General features: G+C 43.4%; 2 protein-coding genes across 8 annotated transcripts in view; one reads left to right on the top strand and one right to left on the bottom strand.

The window, feature by feature from the left end:
• TRAF5 (TNF receptor associated factor 5) overlaps positions 1-13,177 on the top strand; it is a 91,969-nt gene extending 78,792 nt beyond the window's left edge. For 5 of the 7 annotated variants that reach the window (XM_055370775.2, XM_004028353.4, XM_063708790.1 and 2 more), the window contains one exon: positions 4,921-13,177. The gene's annotated coding sequence lies outside the window, so the exon portion shown is untranslated. The remainder of the gene's footprint in view (positions 1-4,920) is intronic. The other 2 variants (XM_063708786.1, XM_063708787.1) reach the window with 1 other exon arrangement.
• A 1,468-nt stretch (positions 13,178-14,645) lies between these two features.
• RD3 (RD3 regulator of GUCY2D) lies at positions 14,646-19,551 on the bottom strand. The gene is made up of 2 exons (XM_055370787.2): positions 19,242-19,551; positions 14,646-17,450 (listed from the first exon to the last, which is right to left on the bottom strand). The coding sequence occupies exons 1-2, from the start codon at positions 19,535-19,537 to the stop codon at positions 17,159-17,161; spliced, it is 588 nt and encodes a 195-aa protein (XP_055226762.2). The 5' UTR covers positions 19,538-19,551; the 3' UTR covers positions 14,646-17,158.
• Between the last annotated feature and the right edge of the window lie 642 nt (positions 19,552-20,193).

Below are 20,193 nucleotides of genomic sequence, written 5' to 3'. Positions count from 1 at the left end.
AAACAACGGCCCACCTACACCATACACATTCAAGGAAAAAAGTTTGAGGGCCTAGTGGATACTCATGCTGATGTTTCTGTTATTTCCTCTAGTTTATGGCCTTCCTCTTGGCTTAAACATCCCACAACATCACAACATGTGAATTTTGTCTTTCTGTGCCTGGCTTTTGTCACTTAACTAGACCTCCATTTCCATCCCTTGCTGCAAGTGACAGCATCTCATTTTTTTTTTTTTGGCTGAATAATGCTCCGTTGTGTATTTGTACCACGTTCATCTGTTGATAGACGTTTAGATTGCTTCCAGATCTTGGCTATTGTGAATAATGCTGCAGTAAACACCAGAGTGCAGATATCTCTTTGACATACTGATTTCCTTTCTTTTGGGTCTATACCTAGGAATGAGATTGTTGGATCTTATGGTAGCTCTCTTCTTAGTTTTTTGAGGAACTTCCAAACTGTTCTCCATAGTGGTTATACTAATTTATATTCCTGCCAACAGTGAGGCAGGAGGGTTCCCCTTTCTCAGCATCCTTCTCAGCATTTGTTATTGCCTGTCTTTTGGATAAAACTGATTTTACCTAGGGTGAGATGATATCTCATTATAGTTTTGATTTGCATTTCTTTGATAATCAGTGATGTTGAGCACCTTTTCATACGCCTGTTTGCCATTTGTGTGTCTTCTTTTGGGAAATGTCTATTCAGACCTTTTGCCCGTTTAAAAATAGGATTATTAGATTTTTTCCTATAGAGTTGTTTGAGCTCGTTTTATATTCAAGGGTTATCAATCCCTTGTCAGAAGGATAGTTTGAAGGAATTTTCTCCCATTCTGTGGGTTGTCTCTTCATTTTGTTGATTGTTTCCTTTGCAGTGAAGAAGCTTTTTAACTTCACATGATCCCATTTGTACATTTGTGTTTCAGTTGCCTGTGCTCGTAGGGTATTACTCAAGAAATTGTTGACCAGTCCAATGTCCTAGAGAGTTTCTCCTAATGTTTTCTTGTAGTAGTTTTATAGTTTTTGGTCATAAATTTAAGTCTTTAATACATTTTGATTTGATTTTTGTATCTGGCAAGAGATGGAGGTCTAGTTTCATTCTTCTACATATGGATATCCAATTTTCCCAGCACCATTTATTGAAGAGAATGTCTTTTCCCCAATATATCCTTTCGGTACCTTTGTCAAAAATGAGTTCACTGTAGATGTATGTATTTGTTTCTGGGTTCTCTATTCTGTTCCATTGGTCTGTGTGTCTGTTTTTATGCCAGTACCATGCTGTTTGGGTTACTGTAGCTTTGTAGTATAATTTGAAGTCAGGTAACGTGATTCCTCCAGTTTTGTTCTTTTTGCTCAGGATAGCTTTGGCTATTCTGGGTCTTTTCTTGTTCTGTATAAATTTTAGGATTTTTTTTCCAATTTGGTATTTTCATAGGGATTGCATTAAATCTGTAGACTGCTTTAGAGAGTATGGATATTTTAACAATATTGATTCTTCCAATCCATGAACATGGACTATTTTTTCTTTTTTGTGGTCTTTTCAATTTCTTACATCAATGTTTTATTCTTTTCATTGTAAAGATCTTTCACTGTTTTTTTTTATACTTTAAGTTCTAGGGTACATGTGCACAACGTGCAGGTTTGTATACATGTATGTATGTATAAATGTGCCATGTTGGTGTGCTGCACCTATTAACTCCTCATTTACATTAGTTATATCTCCTAATGCTATCCCTCCCCCCTCCCCCAACCCCACGACAGGCCCCAGTGTGTGATGTTCCCCACCCTGTGTCCAAGTGTTCTCATTGTTCAATTCCCACCTATGAGTGAGAACATGCGGTGTTTGGTTTTCTGTCTTTGCGATAGTTTGCTCAGAATGATGGTTTCCAGCTTCATCCATGTCCCTGCAAAGGACATGTGCTCATCCTTTTTTGTGGATGCATGGTATTCCATGGTTTATATGTGCCACATTTTCTTAATCCAGTCTATTATTGAAGGACTTTTAGGTTGGTTCCAAGTCTTTGCTATTGTGAATAGTGCTGCAGTAAACATACGTGTGAGTGTGTCTTTATAGCAGCATGATTTATAATCCTTTGGGTATGTACCCAGTAATGGGATCGCTGGGTCAAATGGTATTTCTAATTCTAGATCCTTGAGGAATTGCCACACCATCTTCCACAATGGTCGAACTAGTTTACAGTCCCACCAACTGTGTAAAAGTGTTCCTATTTCTCCACATCCTCTCCAGCACCTGCTGTTTCCTGACTTTTTAATGATCGCCATTCTAACTGGTGTGAGATGGTATCTCATTGTGGTTTCGATCTGCGTTTCTCTGATGGCCAGTGATGGATGAGCATTTTTTCATGTGTCTGTTGGCTCCATAAATGTCTTCTTTTGCAAACTAGATTCTGGATATTAGCCCTTTGTCAGATGGGTAGATTATAAAAATTTTCTCCCATTCTGTAGGTTGCCTGTTCACTCCGATGGTAGTTTCTTTTGCTGTGCAGAAACTCTTTAGTTTAATTAGATCCCATTTGTCAATTCTGGCTTTTGTTTCCATTGCTTTTGGTGTTTTAGACATGAAGTCCTTGCCCATGCCTATGTCCTGAATGGGATTGCCTAGGTTTTCCTCTAGGGTTTTTATGGTTTTAGGTCTAACATTTAAGTCTTTAATCCATCTTGAATTAATTTTTGTATAAGGTGTAAGGAAGGGATCCAGTTTCAACTTTCTACATATGGCTAGGCAGTTTTCCCAGCACCATTTATTAAAAAGGGAGTCCTTTCCCCATTGCTTGTTTTTGTCGGGTTTGTCAAAGATCAGATGGTTGTAGATATGCAGCATTATTTCTGAGGGCTCTTTTCTGTTCCATTGGTCTATATCTCTGTTTTGGTACCAGTACCATGCTGTTTTGGTTACTGTAGCCTTGTAGTATAGTTTGAAGTCAGGTAGCGTGATGCCTCCGGCTTTGTTCTTTTGGCTTAGGATTGACTTGGCGATGCAGGCTCTTTTTTGGTTCCATATGAACTTTAAAGTAGTTTTTTCCAATTCTGTGAAGAAAGTCATTGGTAGCTTGATGGGGATGGCATTGAATCTATAAATTACCTTGGGCAGTATGGCCATTTTCACGATATTGATTCTTCCTACCCATGAGCATGGAATGTTCTTCCATTTGTTTGTATCCTCTTTTATTTCATTGAGCAGTGGTTTGTAGTTCTCCTTGAAGAGGTCCTTCACATCCCTTGTAAGTTGGATTCCTAGGTATTTTATTCTCTTTGAAGCAATTGTGAATGGGAGTTCACTCATGATTTGGCTCTCTGTCTACTATTGGTGTATAAGAATGCTTGTGATTTTTGTACATTGATTTTGTATCCTGAGACTTTGCTGAAGTTGCTTATCAGCTTAAGGAGATTTTGGGCTGAGACAATGGGGTTTTCTAGATAAACAATCATGTCGTCTGCAAACAGGGACAATTTGACTTCCTCTTTTCCTAATTGAATACCCTTTATTTCCTTCTCCTGCCTGATTGCCCTGGCCAGAACTTCCAACACTATGTTGAATAGGAGCGGTGAGAGAGGGCATCCCTGTCTTGTGCCAGTTTTCAAAGGGAATGCTTCCAGTTTTTGCCCATTCAGTATGATATTGGCTGTGGGTTTGTCATAGATAGCTCTTATTATTTTGAAGTACGTCCCATCAATACCTAATTTATTGAGAGTTTTTAGCATGAAGGGTTGTTGAATTTTGTCAAAGGCCTTTTCTGCATCTATTGAGATAATCATGTGGTTTTTGTCTTTGGCTCTGTTTATATGCTGGATTACAATTACTGATTTGCGTATGTTGAACCAGCCTTGCATCCCAGGGATGAAGCCCACTTGATCATTGTGGATAAGCTTTTTGATGTGCTGCTGGATTCGGTTTGCCAGTATTTTATTGAGGATTTTTGCATCAATGTTCATCAAGGATATTGGTCTAAAATTCTCTTTTTTGGTTGTGTCTCTGCCCGGCTTTGGTATCAGAATGATGCTGGCCTCATAAAATGAGTTAGGGAGGATTCCCTCTTTTTCTATTGATTGGAATAGTTTCAGAAGGAATGGTACCAGTTCCTCCTTGTACCTCTGGTAGAATTCGGCTGTGAATCCATCTGGTCCTGGACTCTTTTTGGTTGGTAAACTATTGATTATTGCCACAATTTCAGCTCCTGTTATTGGTCTATTCAGAGATTCAACTTCTTCCTGGTTTAGTCTTGGGAGAGTGTATGTGTTGATGTGTCGAGGAATGTATCCATTTCTTCTAGATTTTCTAGTTTATTTGCGTAGAGGTGTTTGTAGTATTCTCTGATGGTAGTTTGTATTTCTGTGGGATCGGTGGTGATATCCCCTTTATCATTTTTTATTGTGTCTATTTGATTCTTCTCTCTTTTTTTTCTTTATTAGTCTTGCTAGCGGTCTATCAATTTTGTTGATCCTTTCAAAAAACCAGCTCCTGGATTCATTGATTTTTTGAAGGGTTTTTTGTGTCTCTATTTCCTTCAGTTCTGCTCTGATTTTAGTTATTTCTTGCCTTCTGCTAGCTTTTGAATGTGTTTGCTCTTGCTTTTCTAGTTCTATATACAGAATCTTAAAAAGAACTGAGAGAGAGAGGGAGAGAATGGTTGCCAGGGATTGGAAGAGAGGGGAGGAGGAGATGGGGAAATGTTGATCAGAGGGTGATATGGTTTGGCTGTGTCCCCACCCAAATCTCAACTTGAATTGTGTCTTCCAGAATTCCCACGTGTTGTGGGAGGGACCCAAGGGGAGGTAATTGAATCATTGGGGCCGATCTTTCCCATGCTATTTTCATGATAGTAAATAAGTCTCACGAGATCTGATGGTTTTATCAGGGGTTTCCACTTTTGCTTCTTCCTCATTTTCTCTTGCTGCTGCCATGTAAGAAGTGCCTTTCACCTCCCGCCATGATTCTGAGGCCTCCCCAGCCATGTGGAACTGTAAGTCCAATTACACCTCTTTTTATTCCCGGTCTCAGGTATGTCTTTATCAGCAGCATAAAAACAGACTAATAGAGAGGGTATAAAGTTTCAGTTGGACAGAATGAATAAGTTCTGGAGATGTACTGTACAGCATGTTGACTGTACTTAATAGTGCATGGTATACTTGAAAACTGATAAGAGAGTAGATCTTAAATGTTCTCACCACACACAAAAAATAAGTATGTCAGGTGATGAATATGTTAATTGGCTTAATTTAATCATTTCACAATTAAACATATTAAAACATCTCATCATGTACTATAAATATATACAATTTTTGTTAACTACACATTATTGAAGCTGAAAAAAAAAACATTTGAAACTGGAATCTAATGGAATAATTGAATTTTTTTTTTTTTTTTGAGACAAAGTCTCCTTCTGTCACCCAGATTGGAGTTCAGTGGCCCAATCTTGGCTCACTGCAACCTCTGCCTCTGGGGTTCAAGTGATTCTCCTGCCTCAGCCTCCCAAGTAGCTGGGATTACAGGCATCCGCCACCACGCCTGGCTAACTTTTTAATTTTTTTTTTTAGTAGAGACGGGGTTTTACCATGTTGGCTAGGCTGGTCTCAAACTCCTGACCTCAAGTGACCCGCCTGCCTCAGCCTCCCAAAGTTCTGGGATTACAGGTGTGACCCACCACGCCCAGCTTATAATTGATAATTTTTCAAAAGCACTGTAAAATATTAAAAGAACCCAGTGCTTTGGGAAGCCAAGGCAGGACAACATAGCAAGACCCTGTCTCTACCAAAAGTTTAAAATGTAAAAAAAATTTACTGGGTGTGGTGGTGCATGCCTGTAGTCCCAGCTACTTAGGAGGCTGAGGCAGCATGGTCACTTGAACCCAGGAGTTTGGGGCCGCAGTGAGGTAGGATCACACCACTGTTCTCCAGCCTGCGTAGCAGAGCAAGACCCTGTCTTGATAAAGAAAGAAAAAAACTTTAAAAATTAAAAGGTAAATTGAAACTGGAAAAAAAAAGTCACAATATATATAATAGACCAAAATTTAATGTTTTTAATATTTGCAGTCTGCGATAGTTTGGATGTTTGTTTACTCCAACCCTCATGTTGAAATTTGATCTCCAAAGCTAAAGGTGGGGCCCAATGGGAGATGTTTGGGTCATGCAGGTGGCCCCTCATGAAGAGATTAATGTCCTCCCTTGGGAGTGAATCAGTTCTCACTCTTTGAGTTCCTGAGAAAGCTAGTTGTTAAAAAGAGCCTGGCCTTCCTTCTCTTGCTTTCTGTCTTGTCATGTGATTTCTGCACACACAGGCTCCCCTTTGCCTTCCATCATGAGAGGAAACAACCTGAGCTCCTCACTAGATGCAGATGCCAGGTCTTGAACTTTCCAGTCATCAGAATCATGAGCCAAATAAACCTTTTTATCTTTAGAAATTACCCAGCGTCTGGTGCTCCTACATAGCAACACAAAAGGTCCTAAGACAAAACCCTAACAGATTAATTAGAGAAAGAGATAGCCAAAATATTTGACGAGGTAATTCACATGATAATGCAAATTGCCAATACATGTCCCTTTTCATGTTCAATCTTTCTTGTAATGAAATAAATGTAATTAAAATAACATTTTTATCCTACCAAACTAGCAAAGAGAGAAAAAAACCAATATTGCTGAGGGATCAGCTACCCCAATTCCCTGCTGGAGTCTGATTCCCCTCCCAAAAAAGTAGGCTGACTATAGTGACTTGCTTGATTAATAGGACAAAGCAAAAATGATGTCTTAAAACGTCCATAGCCAGCTTTTAACAAGCCTGTAGCTTCTGCCTGGACTGTTTGCTCTTGGAACACTCTCTGTCCTTCAGAACCCAGCCACCATGTGTGAAAAGCCCAAGTCACATGGAGTGGGCAAATGGCCAGGAGGAAACATCTGCTTCCTATGTGGGTCAAGTTAGGGTAGCATCCTCAGCTAAAGAAGTGTGTGTTCTTTCTTAGACGTGTTAGTCATTCAGGGTAAATGGACCTGAAATATCTCAGGAGGCAGTCAAGGCACATGTATTATCCATTCTCAGGCTGTCTGGGTTGTTAGTGGTGGTTTGTCTATATCAACTGGTCCATAAAAGACAAAAATGACAGCCAACAGAATAACAGAGAATGACACCTAAGAAAATAGAAAAGAGGAAGAAAAAATGAATTATACTTCTCTTTTGGAGCTCTCCTGTGAGAACAAAGCGGGGATTGATATTTTTCTGGGGACCAACTGATTGTGGCCATCAAAATTCTGAGTCCTGAGAGGCACACATTTTTGGCTATTCAGCATTAGACAGTAAGTTATCCTAAGTAAAAACGTCTCCAGGAAAAGAGAAGAGAAATCAAGCACTGTGCTTTTGGTAGCTGTGGATTTGCTAAGTTGTTCCTAGAGCAGCATCATGTTGCAAAAGAAGCAGTTTTCCAGGAATCAAGAGAACTAGGTTCATGTTACTGCCAGAGAGGCAGAGAGGCCTCTACAGCTGATGAGAAATGGGTGTAAATTCTGGCTATGCCTGCTACTCTCTTTACAACTTTGAAAAGTCAGCCATCTAAACCTCTGCTTCTGTACCTGTAAAATGGAGATAAAAATACTTGCCTCACCATGTTGTTTGTGAGGACAAAATGAGATAATGCAGGCACCATGCTCAGCATGTGACTTACTCACATAGTAAGTGTCCCAAAATGGTGGGTCATTTTCTTGCTACTCTTGCCAGTGATTTCCTGTTTGATGGTGGGCAAATTGCTTAGCTCCTGGCTACACTGGAAAGGATGTTGCTTCCTCATCTACCTCCCTGAGTTAGTGTGGAGGTCAAATGAGAAAATGAACTGAAGGAAAGCAATGCGATGTGGTGTTAGGTGGGAGGCATCCAAGCTAAGCCTCAGGAAACAGAGGCTACACCATGGGGACAGGTCACTGAGGACCCAGAGGCAAGTGAGCAAGTGGAAAGTAAGAGCACACACATAACACAGCAAGAAGCCTTTGAACACCCTTCTGGTTCCAGGAGCTTTATATGCCTTGATATCAGTTAATTTCCACAACCACAGTGTCGTGCAAATATTGTTACTCAAATGAGAAAACTGAGACTCAGCAAAGTTAAGTAGCTGTGCCAAGGTCACACTGTTTGTAGATGTCACAGCAGGTGCTCCATGTCTGCAGCTGAGAGAGGATGTGATGGCGCAGGTCTCTTGTCCTGCCAAAGGCTATCCTGGGCAAACCTACCAAGGGAGGCTGCTTCCGGCTGGAGAAGAATGGTGCACTCAGAGCCCACTCTGCTCTGGTACAGGCGCTGATCCATGGGGATCCCACAGCCAGCACAATGGACTCTCTGGCTGAGCCGCCCATGACCACCAGGGGGCCTTCACGGGACCTCTGCAAATAAGAACAAACTTGATTCCCAGGACCGGCTCGCATCTGAAGATGGCTTTAAGCCCAACGGTCAAACATGTCACTTTTACCTGTTCTGAGGACAAGGGCAGCACCTGCACCCTCGCACTCACCTTTACTAGCTCCAGCTGCCTCCCTCCCAGTTCTACCACTTGGCACAAGAAGCAGGAAAGAAAGAGTTCCCTACAACCCATTCCCAGACAGCTATTTCTACCTGCTGGATTACAATTTTCTCATTCTCTCTCTCTCTCTCTCCTTCTCTCTCTCTCACCCGTTATGAATAGTGTCCATAACAGACACCAGATAATTTTCATCCTATGTAATTTTATTCTTGCAGGTTTATAAAAAAAAGCTCAGATCTTATCACCCTCTCCATCTTCTAGTTGCTATAAAATGATATTTGCAGCACTCTTGACAAGATACATTTTGGCCAGGCGTGGTGGCTCACACCTGTAATCCCAGCATTTTGGAAGACTGAGGTGGGTAGATCACCTGAGGTCAGGAGTTCGAGACCAGCCTGGCCAATATGGTGAAACCCTGTTTCTACTAAAAATACAAAAATTAGCTGGGCATGGTGGTATTTTATTTGTAAAAAAAAAATATGAAAATAGCCTGCAACCCCAGCTATTTGGGAGGCTGAGGCAGGAGAATCGCTTAAACTGGAAGGCAGAGGTTGCAGTGAGCCAAGATCGTGCCACTGCTCTCCACTCCAGGCTAGGCAACAGAGCGAGACTGTGTCTAAAAAAAAAAAAAAAAAAAGATACATCTCATCTTCAAGCATTTCCTGAATGCTGCTAAGGAGATGATAAACATTGATCACAGCTGATAAACATCTATGTGATAAACTACTTTGCAACCATCTATCTCTAACATAAGATCACATAAGGCCATTGTAATAGGTCCAAAGTGCATTAATCTATTGAAATGAAATCATTTGTGCATGTGTTAGAGTTAAATAGATTCAGTTGTGCCAACAGAGAATTTCCTGATTTCTCCAGAAGGAATAATCTAAAACCATAGTTTTCAGCCTTGGCTGCACAATGGAACCACCTAGAAAACTTTAGAAAAACTGATAACCTGGGTCCCATCCCAAGTTTCTGATTTAACTGGCCTGAGATGTGGCCTGGGTGCCAGATAATCTAATGTGCAGCGAAGCTTGAGAACCACAGATCTAAAAGATGAGGGAAATTGGGCTCAAGGGCAATGATTAAAGAGCCAGGTCTGGACACTCCAGAGGAAGGAAGGTGAAAAGTGCTCTTCAGTGTGTTCAATCGACTTTCAGTTACCCATACTAATTGAAGAGAAGACTGTCACAGACAACTGTAAGTTCTTAAACTTGAAAGTTCTTTTATAGTTGGGAAAGCATTTGATCTTATTTAAACCTCACCACAAGCCTGGGCAGTAGAAAGGTATCTATGCTTCTCTAATAGATAAGGAACAGGAGCCTCAAGAGAGTGAATGATTTGCAAAGATTTAAGTGGCAGAATAATTTCACCAGAACTATAATCCAGAATGTTCAATAGCCTCAAAATTCAAACAATTTTCTAGACCGTTAAATTCCTTTTGTCCCCCTGAGTAAGAGCAAAATCTGCTCATGGGTTAAAAAACCAAGCCAACCAACCAACCAAACAACAACAAAAACAGGAAACCTTTTAAGACAAGATGGAGTGGCAGAGAAAAAACAAAAAAAACAAAACGAAAAATTTCTCAGAAAGCAATAATAGTGAGCTGACTTCACAATAGGGACAATGAGTGACTGTCATTTCTTCCTGTATATATCTACACCTGGGCAGAAGGTTGATATGGCAACGGACAGTTAGACAAAAAAACTTTCTCATTTTCCCACCCATGAGACCTTCAGCTGGAACCTTATTTGTCGTCTTTGAAGCAAGAATAAAAGTAGGATGGAAGCTTCTGCGAATTACCTTGATATGAGATTAAAGGTAATTTTAAGGTCTTTGGAAGAACTGAGATGATATTACAACAGTCATTTTAATATTAAGCTATTCAGATTTTCAAAGAGTACATCTTTTGACCCTTTGAGATTTTAGGTTGCTCTCTTAGGCAGAGCTTTGGGAGCTGATTTCAGGGTCAGCAGGGGCATCTCATATATTTTCCCATCCACTTTCTTGTAGCAACAATACCCCCCTTTCACTTCATGTGGTCCTAGTGGGGCTGTGATCTGGTGCCCTAGGTTCCCAGAAGGGCACATGATCCAGGCTAGGTCACTCTTAGTACCTCATTCCCCAGCAATAGTAACTGGTCCAAGGGTGGTAGACATCCCAAGTAGGGGCAATCAAGGTGTATGTTGGTTACAGATCAGTTACTCCAACATCTGCAAAGATAAACTTCAAATCTCAGTGGTTTAACAAATAGAAGTATATTTGTAATTCACATAAGTCCAATATGGCCTTCCATGTGGTCATTCAGGGACCCAGGCCCCTTTCATCTTGTGACTACCCTCTCTTCTTAGGTCTCAGAGTCCTCTCCATTCAGCCAGCAAATGGGGAAAGAGAACAGAGAATCACTTTTGGAAGGTTTTTAATGGGCCAAACTGGAATGGAGGCTTTCGTATCTGCTCACATCCTATTGGCCAAACTTGGTTACATGGCTACTGCCAAGGAAAGGGAGGCTGGAAATGCCATGTAGTTGTGAGTTCAGCAGAAGGAGAAGCAGGTTTGGTGACTAACTCGCCAGGCTCTGCCACAAGGTCTTACTCTGGGATTAGTATATGGGTGTTGGGAGTGCTAAACTGGGGACACATCAGCCTGAACTACCAGCAGCCATCTTTTCTAGTTGCAGGGAGGGATATGATCACACTAAAGAGGTGATTAAGGGTCAACCACTGGCCGGGCGCGTTGGCTCACGCCTGTAATCCCAGCACTTTGGGAGGCCGAGGCGGGCGGATCACGAGGTCAGGAGATCGAGACCATCCTGGCTAACACGGTGAAACCCCGTCTCTACTAAAAATACAAAAAATCAGCCAGGCGTGGTGGCGGGTGCCTGTAGTCCCAGCTACTCGGGAGGCTGAGGCAGGAGAATGGCGTGAACCCAGGAGGCGGAGCTTGTAGTGAGCCGAGATCGCGCCACTGCACTCCAGCCTGGGCGACAGCAAGACTTGGAGTCTCAAAAAAAAAAAAAAAAAAGAGTCAACCACCACACAGAAGAAGACAGAGCTAAGAGATGGAAAAAAAGAGAAGGAGAAGGCAAGGAAGAGAAAAGAGACTGAGAGAAGGAGGAAAAGAGGAGGAGGAGAGAGAGTACATTCCATTGCGCTCAGGTTTGGTCAGTAACAACCCTGAACTTCCCAATTATGGGTGCCATCAGGACCAGCTACATAAGGGCAAAATTAAATTTGGAGACCTTTGTTAAAAAATCATTAGTAATTTCAAGACAGCAAGAGTCTTATCTGGCTGGAAGGCTTATGGGTAACCACACCTCTGCCCTATTTCCTTTATAATTATTACCCATGGTGTTGTTCAGTAAATATTTGATGAGTAAAGGAATGCATTCTTAGGTTTTTGACTACTGTCTGAGTGACATATCTTGAGTTACACAAACTGAAATGAGACATGAGCACCATAGTGCCTCAAAGAATGTATAATCTAATGAATGATACAGATGTATCATAATTGCCTGAGTGTTCACTCATCTCTTCAGTCTGCCTCTGTCCTAGGTAAGCTGTCTATGTTGGTGTCCCTATTCACCTATCTGTTAAGTGCATTTGTAAAGTACCTACTGTGTGCCGAGAAGATGGGGACACAGAAGTAAAAGACCTACTTCCTGCACTTAAGGATTTCACAAACTACTGGAGGCAGGGGAACAGCAAAGTGAGAGGAAGAAGCGACAGCAAAAGCATGTGCATTGACATCACTTTGTGATAAGTACAGTGATAGAGTAGTTGGGGACTGTTCCAAGAACACAGAAAGATCTATAATGCTGACAGCATGTGGAAGGAACTCTGGCTTCCAGTTCTAGGCAGCCACATAATGCCCAATCTGAAACAAAACATAATGCACCTCAATCCCTGGTCAAGATCAAGTGAGATAACATGAGTGAAAGCACTTTGTAAACTGTAAAGGGTCATTAAAATGTTAATAAAAGAGTTTCTTGATGACAAAGCCTTTTCTGTCCACAGCAATATTATTGGGCTGGCTTATTTGGATAAAGTACACATTTCCCCTGTTCCTTTTACAGTTTGGAGACTTTTTTTTTTTTTTTCCCTAGTGGCTTGATTTCTTTTCTACTAAGGAGAGGCTAACTTCTACTGTATCCCCCTTTGCCTTGGATTCTAGAGAGGCCTATGGCCGTGAGCAGGTGCCAGAAGTGGCTTCAAAGCAGTTAGCTGCAGTGCTCAGTTCACATAGAGAGGAACAGCTTGTTCCTGGAATGTAATTTTCCCTGAATCAAATCCTAGCTGAGTTGGGAGACTGAGCTGGAAAACTTCCAAGTTTTACTGCAGAGCTTTAAGAATATTGTGTTTGTTTCAACAAGGGAATTGTAACTGGAATGCGATACAATAAAATGTTTTAGAAAACACTTCCCAACCTCTATTGGCTTGTGAACACCTTTTACAGTTATATAAAAACTTGCACATTTTTAGAAGCTTAAATTATTATTTTTGCCTTGAATATGATAAAGAAATAATTTTTGTTTTTGTCTTTAGCACCTTAATATTATAATGCTAATTTGATGCAATATGTAATAATATTTGTAAAGGGAAATAGATGTCAATTTCCCCTTTTAACAAATGAGTCAAGGTAATAAATCAAAATAATTTTCTAAAAATAATTTGTCTATAAATTTTGAAGTAACATTGTGTTTTGTTGGGAGACCATATGAATATTAAGACATAGACTGAAATTTAACTACGTGATGAACAATGGCATCAAAAATAGACAAACTTTTTTCATTATCTGCTATTGGAATTCTTCAGATTTCCCCTGAGTTATTTTGATAAATGTTAGTGTTTTGTTTCTAAATGGCAAGAAAAAGGGAGAAGGTTTTAGGTTGCTATTTGCAAGCATGTCCTAGTAAATAAAACATATGATGTGACAAGTATTTTCATCGAATGAAAAGTCGGGTTAGATATATTGTCACTATCAATTTTTTTTTTTTTGGGGGACAGAGTCTGGCTCTGTCGCCCAGCTGAAGTGCAGTGGTACCATCTCAGCTCACTGCAACCTCCACCTCCCAGGTTCAAGCGATTCTCCTGCCTCAGCCTCCTAAGTAGCTGGGATTACAGGCATGTGTCTCCATGCCCGGATAATTTTTGTATTTTTAGTAGAGATGCGGTTTCACCATATTGGCCAGGCTGATCTTGAACTCCTGACTTCACGTGATCTGCCCACCCCCACCCCGCCATGGCCTCCGAAAGTGCTGGGATTACAGGTGTGAGCCACCATGCCCAGGCCACTACCAATTTTTAACATTACGTTTCAAAGTATGAAGGAATCTTTGTTCCAACTATGGAAGAATTTTAATCAAATAACATAACGAGGATCTGAGTAAAGCGTGTCATTAGGCTAATTTGCAGAATTTTTATCATTTGTGTTCAGTCACTAACTTATTGCATGTTAACATGAGTGTTCCGTAAGCACTCTATCTTTAAGCAGTGCTTCATTATGGAATTACATAATACTACATGACCACTGTAAAACAAACTGCAAATAAAATATGATAAAATAACAACAACAACAAAAATAAACTGCAACTTTCTTGTCAATGTGTGGGACTTGATTAGATCCTTGTTCAAAGGAATAAACAGCAAGAATCATTTCTTGGGAACAGGGAAATAATATGGACAGGGCATTAGGTAATATTAAAGAATCACTGTTAATTTTGTTAGGAGTGATAATGGTAGTATAGTTATGTAGGAGGAAGTTTTTATTCCTATGTAGTGCATACTGAAGTATTCAGGGGTGAATTGTCACAACACCTTGGGATTTATCTTAAAATACTCCACACACAAAAATAAAGACAATATGGCCAAATGTTGGTAACTATTAAACTTTCATGGTAGGTATATGGGGCTTCTTAAGCTTTTCCCTCTACATTTTTGTGTGTTTGAAGATTTTCATAAGTTAAAAAGAAAAAAATGTAGTCACCAAGTAATACAAGCCTCCCACCCACGCCCTCTAGTGGCTAGTGGTATTGAGCTGGGTGCAAACAGGCTGGCTGTGGTAGTCTTGAACACACTCAACCTGTCCCCTCCAAAATACCACCAGCCACTCATCAAATACTTACAAGGACACTCTCAAACTTTTTGTTCTTTTATTTGTGGTTATTGAGGTTTCAATAATAGTAATGGAAGCAGACCTCATTAGTTCCTTTAACAACCTGAATCCAGAGGAACAACTTCTGGACCCTCACGAATTTGAGAGCCACCAGCTGGGGATAGCCTGTAGTAGTCTGAGGAGCGTCTAAGGAGGGTGGTGGATTCTGTCCACATGCCTGCGGCTCGAAGGGAAGGTTTTCATTGGCAGCCAGTTACTTAAACTTAAGAAAGAACACCACATTGAAAGCCTAACGTCTTCCTTCTCTTTGGGGAGAATAGGTACATGTAAGGTGATAGGGAAGGAGAAAAATAGACATTCTCTTATCCAGCCTCCTTTGAATCTCCCTCCAGGTTAACTACTTCCTCTAAAACATTTGCTGACCCACATCCAGGGCACCCGGAAAGCCCGCAATGTGGAGGCCTTTTTCTAATCCTCCCCCAACACTTTTGCCCCTACCAGCTGAGCGGTCTGCTTACCAAGGGTCACTTCTGCTTGTTCCAAAACTCTTTTACGCCAGTTGTTCTTATTGTTATGATTAAAGTGCAAACCAAGAAAACTTAAGTGTAGAACTCCCACCAGACAAAACATATAGGTCACAAAAAAGCACAGCTTGGACCCACATCAAAAGTTTGGCAGCCAGGCACAGTGGCTCATGCCTGTAATCCCAGCACTTTGGGAGGCCAAGGCGAGTGGATCACGAGGTCAGGAGTTCAAGACCAGTCTGGGCAACCTAGTGAAACCCCATCTCTAATAAAAATACAAAAATTAGCTGGGGTGGTGACACGTGCCTGTAGTCCCAGCTACTTGGGAGGCTGAGGCAGAAGAATCACTTGAACCCAGGAGGCAGAGGTTGTGGTGAGCCGAGATCACGCCACTGCACTGCAGCCTGGGTAACAGAGTGAGACTCAGTCTCAAAAAAAAAAAAAAAAGTTTGGCAACCAAGTGAACTTTTTATGTCTTCAAATAAAATATGTAAGATGTTTAAGATGTATATTTTAAGTGATTCTCAACTACCAATTACATTAATAAGCCAATCAACTCTTTCATCTTGATAGTATTGGATCAGAGGTTTTCCACCATCCTATGATTCTCTGTCCAGATTCAAGTGAAAATCCAAAAAAACTTCAAAAGGGAAGTTCAAAACCAAATCATTCAAAAAAACTTTTTTCCACTGAGGGAATACACAGACTTTTCCCCCCTGTTGATTATATCTCCTCCGGGTATTTTATTTAGGCTACTATTAAGGTCCACTTGCATTTTCTGCATGTGCGCTGGTAGTTGAGGGTAGACACTTCCCCACCCATCCCCCTTACACCCCACTTCAACCCCAGAGTGTGTGGGAAGGCCTCCTGGCCTTCCAGATTTTCCATGGGTGATCCACACATTGGGTAATCCACATGCCCATCATCAAGGCCTAACCATGTTAGAAAAGGGAAGGACAATGAAGCTGCAGGAAGCTCTTCTAGAACATTTCACTCAGCTGCCTCAAGGTCAGTCAGGGGTTTGGGCATCACTTTCTGGAGAAAGCCAGAGAGCAGGTGTGACCAGCTGCAGAAAGGGGAACCCTGGAACTGAGAAACCTGGGCTCTTTAGAGCAGCATCTGAAGGTCTTGGAGCTGAGCTTCTGGAAGAAGCTGTTAGGGACTGGCCACAGCCCATGCGATGACATTGTGGTGTGGGGTAATGAGTAACCTACCTCCACCCCTAGCTACACTTCTTGGAGAGCAGCTTAGATTCTCATCCCACTGCCAGGGTAAGAGATGGATCAGGCCACAGGTAGGTAGAGATGTAGCCTTTGGACCTGTCCCTTCATAGCCCAGGATTCCAAACTCAGGAACAGACACTATTCATGCAGGAACAATCTCACTGTTCATGAGGAGCTGGCTGCAGTTAAAGGCAGAAGAAGTGTCCCTCTCTGAGCCTCAAGTTCCACATTTACTAGCTGAAGAGAGTGGATCTAATTGTCTCTCTGGTCCCTTCCAGCTGTGCCTGCCTATGAGGCTGTGTGTGACCCACCTGCAGTGGTGAGCTCAGCCAGTCACTAGCAAGAAGGGATACCAGCCAACAGGTCCCTTCTCATTGGGGATGGGGGTAGGGGGCTGAATGGGACATCCCTGAAATTGGGGTGAGAACCTAGGTCTTGCCAAAAGGCAGGGCAACTGTCCCCTTTTAGACAGAACCAGGAGATGAGGATGGGGCAACGGTCTGTCTTCCAAAACCTTGAATCTGCCAGTTAGGGAAGGGGCTGCTCCTGCAGACTAGCGCAGGAGAGGGAGAGGGCGGTGCCGCTCTACGACCTAACTCAGCTTTGTGGCCAGAGGAAGAGGATGGGGCAGGGAGCTGCTTCATTTTATAGCAGCGTCTTGGGATGGGGCAGCCTCTTGGGTCTCCTCGTCAGGCCTAGGTGGGGAGGTTCCAGGGCCCGGCGCTCCGGTCACCGGCCTATCATTCCCCCTGCAGAAGGCTCCGCTTCTGGGCAGGGAAGCGGCCGGGGTCAGTCGGCTTTGGGCGCCCGGAATTCGGGCATGCTCCAGGACCGCAGTGGCGGCGGCGTGTCCCGCTCCACGTCCTCGGAGATGGTCCTGATGTCGCTGGCGAAGGGGGAGATGCGCGCGCGGGTCTTGAAGGTGGCCAGGCTGCCGCGGGGCCGCAGGCTCCACTGGCGCGTCAGCTTGTGGGCCTCCTCTTCCTGCTTCATCCTCTCCAGGACCTCCTGCAGCACCGAGCGGAAGAGCTGGGACACCTCCTGCACCTCGGGCTCCTGCTCCGCCAGCAGCTGCCGGAACCTGGGCGGGAGGGGAGGGCGCTGGGGACATTCACCCACAACAGCGGATCTGGCACCCCGGGCGTCTAACCCCGAGGGGCTGCCCGTGCATCCTCATGGCCAGTTAGTCCACTCTACCCTGCTCCTGAAGCGAATCAGGAACCACCCCACGCTGCTACTGCTTCAACCAATCCTGCGTTCAAATCCCAGCTCTGCCACTTCTGGCCTCGGTTGGCCTCAGCCTCCTCGTCTGTAATCTGAGATGACAGCCGCCTTTGTGTGAGCTATAATGAACTAAGATATGTAAAGATCCTGACACTTACCTAAGGTTGTTGATGACAAAGCATTAAGGGGAGCCCTTTGCCGTGGCAGCCTTCTGGCTAAGCCTCTCCTGTCTCTTCTCCATCCACTGGCCAGCATGATCTTTCTGAAACCTATATCTGATTATGTCACTGCCCCTGTGATATTCCTTCCAGGTGAGCTGTTTGCCATGCACAGGGGTTCCCTGATACTTCCCTGGAAGACCCCGCACATCAGCTGGGAAGAATCACTTGTGGCCCCCACATGTCCCAGCTTCTCCCAAGGCCCTGTGTGTTTTCCCAAGCTGTTTACTCTGCCTAGGCTATCTTTGCTTAGAGCTCACAAGTTAACGTTAGCGAGTCTATTTAATACCAGGTTTCCTCCACCAGATTGAGAGTCAGGACTTCCCAGCGGTGACATGAGACCGGAAATGAGACAGGACAATTGTGACCTGTGTGTACCCAGCCTTCCCCCTCACTTTTGAGGTTTGATTTGCCAGCCCAGATTCCCTTTTCAGCAGCTCCACCCCATGACCCACCCCTGTCCCCAGGTGCTTCTGGAATAGATACACTTTGGAGGCTTCCACAGTACAGAATCAGAGCTGGGGGAGAGTAAGGTTCTCCATCTGGAGGAAGAAAGGGGAGGGGTGGTAAAAAGCTCTGCAAAAACCAAGGAGTGTGGACGGGGCTGAAGAAGGTGAAAGGGGCTGAAGGAGAGGAGCTTTTAAAGGGAATTTCAAAGAAAAAGGTGTACAATAAATGCATATGTTGGTTAAAGGGATGGGTGAGGGAAGATTTTGGGAGACTAACAGGAATTTTAAGATGTTTTATTGTGGATTTATATTCCTTTACAAAGAGAAATGTAGACAAAGAACTTGAGTTATTTTGAAATTACTCGATGCTTCTTTGACATCAGCACCCATCCTTCTGAGACAGGACCATGTGGTCACAGCTTCAGTAAGGTTACATTTATATTCAGGGAACATTGTTGCACCCAAGCTCTAAATGTGCAGTGCCCCAGGGTTTTGTTTGAACCCTTCCTACACACACACACACACACACACACACACACACACACTCACCTGTGGTCAGACTAGCATGAAAGCTAACATAAGCTAGGATAATTAAGAATCTGACTTTGGAGAAATGTCTGGAAAACTTCTCCAAGAAGGTAATATTGAAGATAAACTGACAAAAGAAAAGAAGCCAGGCAAGTTAAAATCCAGGACAATAACAATCTGGGCAGGAAGAAGAGAAAACTCAAAAGTATTGTGTTCTCTTGAATCAAAACTCACACGCCTCCAGGAGTTGCCTCCTGCCTCCCGCTGGACCCCTAACCCTAGCCCAGCGTTTCATGGCCTCTTTCGGACTCCTTTTCCCCTCTTGCTCCTTCTAACAGATAACTAGGTCATCCAGGCTCCCTGACTCTGGTCCTGGTGGCCTCAGGCCCCTGCCACTGCAGCCACCTTTCCTGGAGCCTGCAGCCCAGCAAGGGTCCCCATCCCAGTGCTCACCTGAGGATAGCAGGCCCACAGTAGGATGGGTGGATCTTAACGCAGACATCCTCCAGCTGCAGCCGCTCAATGGGGCTGAGGTCATAGGTGGGCCGGGGTGTGCTGGCCAGCCAGCTGTAGTCCACACCGGTGCAGACCTTTCTGACCGCATTGCTGCGCTCCCGCTGCTGCCTCTCAGCCTCTCGCATCTGCCCCGTCAGCTCCATCATAAGTGTCTCCAGCACCATCTCAGCTGGGCTCCTGGTGGACAGCCGGGATGGGGCCTCGTTCCACCGAAGCCGTGAGATGAGAGACATAGCCCCTGGCCCTGCTGAGACAGGACAGATGTGCATCTTTCCTGGGCCCCTCTGTTAGTCAGGGTGGGGAACCTGGGAACCCAAGGGGGAGAGAGGAGAGCTGGGACCCAGGGGAGAAGACCTGCTCTGCCCTAACAGCTGAGTGGCCTCAAGTAGGTGGCTTAATTTCCCTGAGCAATCATTTCTAATTCTGTAAGACAAGATAGGGCTGTTGTGAGAAGCAGTTGTGAATAAACTTTGTACACTGTAAACATCACATAAAAGTAAGAGACTCTTGTGACTATGATCCTTAAAGCATCCCCAGGATTGTGCCCAGAGAAAGGGCCTCCTGAATCCCCACTAACTCCCAACAAAGCTGGAAACACATGGACTATGGCTGAGCACAAGCTTTCCCTATGATTTAAGGGGAACACACACACACACACACACTCACACTCAAATACACACACACACACACACACACACTCAGAACAGATACATCCTATGTCAGTCTACCAGGAAAACACCCTCAGTTTCTAAATGCCTCCAGCCTATTGACGAAAGACACTTAGAACTCTGTGGGGTTGGCCAGCCATGGTGGTTCACACCCGCAATCCCAATACTTTGGGAGGCCAAGGTGGGCAGATCACCTGAGGTTGGGAGATCAAGACAAACCT

This window comes from Gorilla gorilla, chromosome 1 (genome assembly GCF_029281585.2).
Source record: "Gorilla gorilla gorilla isolate KB3781 chromosome 1, NHGRI_mGorGor1-v2.1_pri, whole genome shotgun sequence".
NCBI classification, from domain to species: domain Eukaryota; kingdom Metazoa; phylum Chordata; class Mammalia; order Primates; family Hominidae; genus Gorilla; species Gorilla gorilla.
The sequence above is the reverse complement of the archived record's forward strand: the minus strand, read 5'-3'. Positions and strand labels throughout refer to the sequence as shown.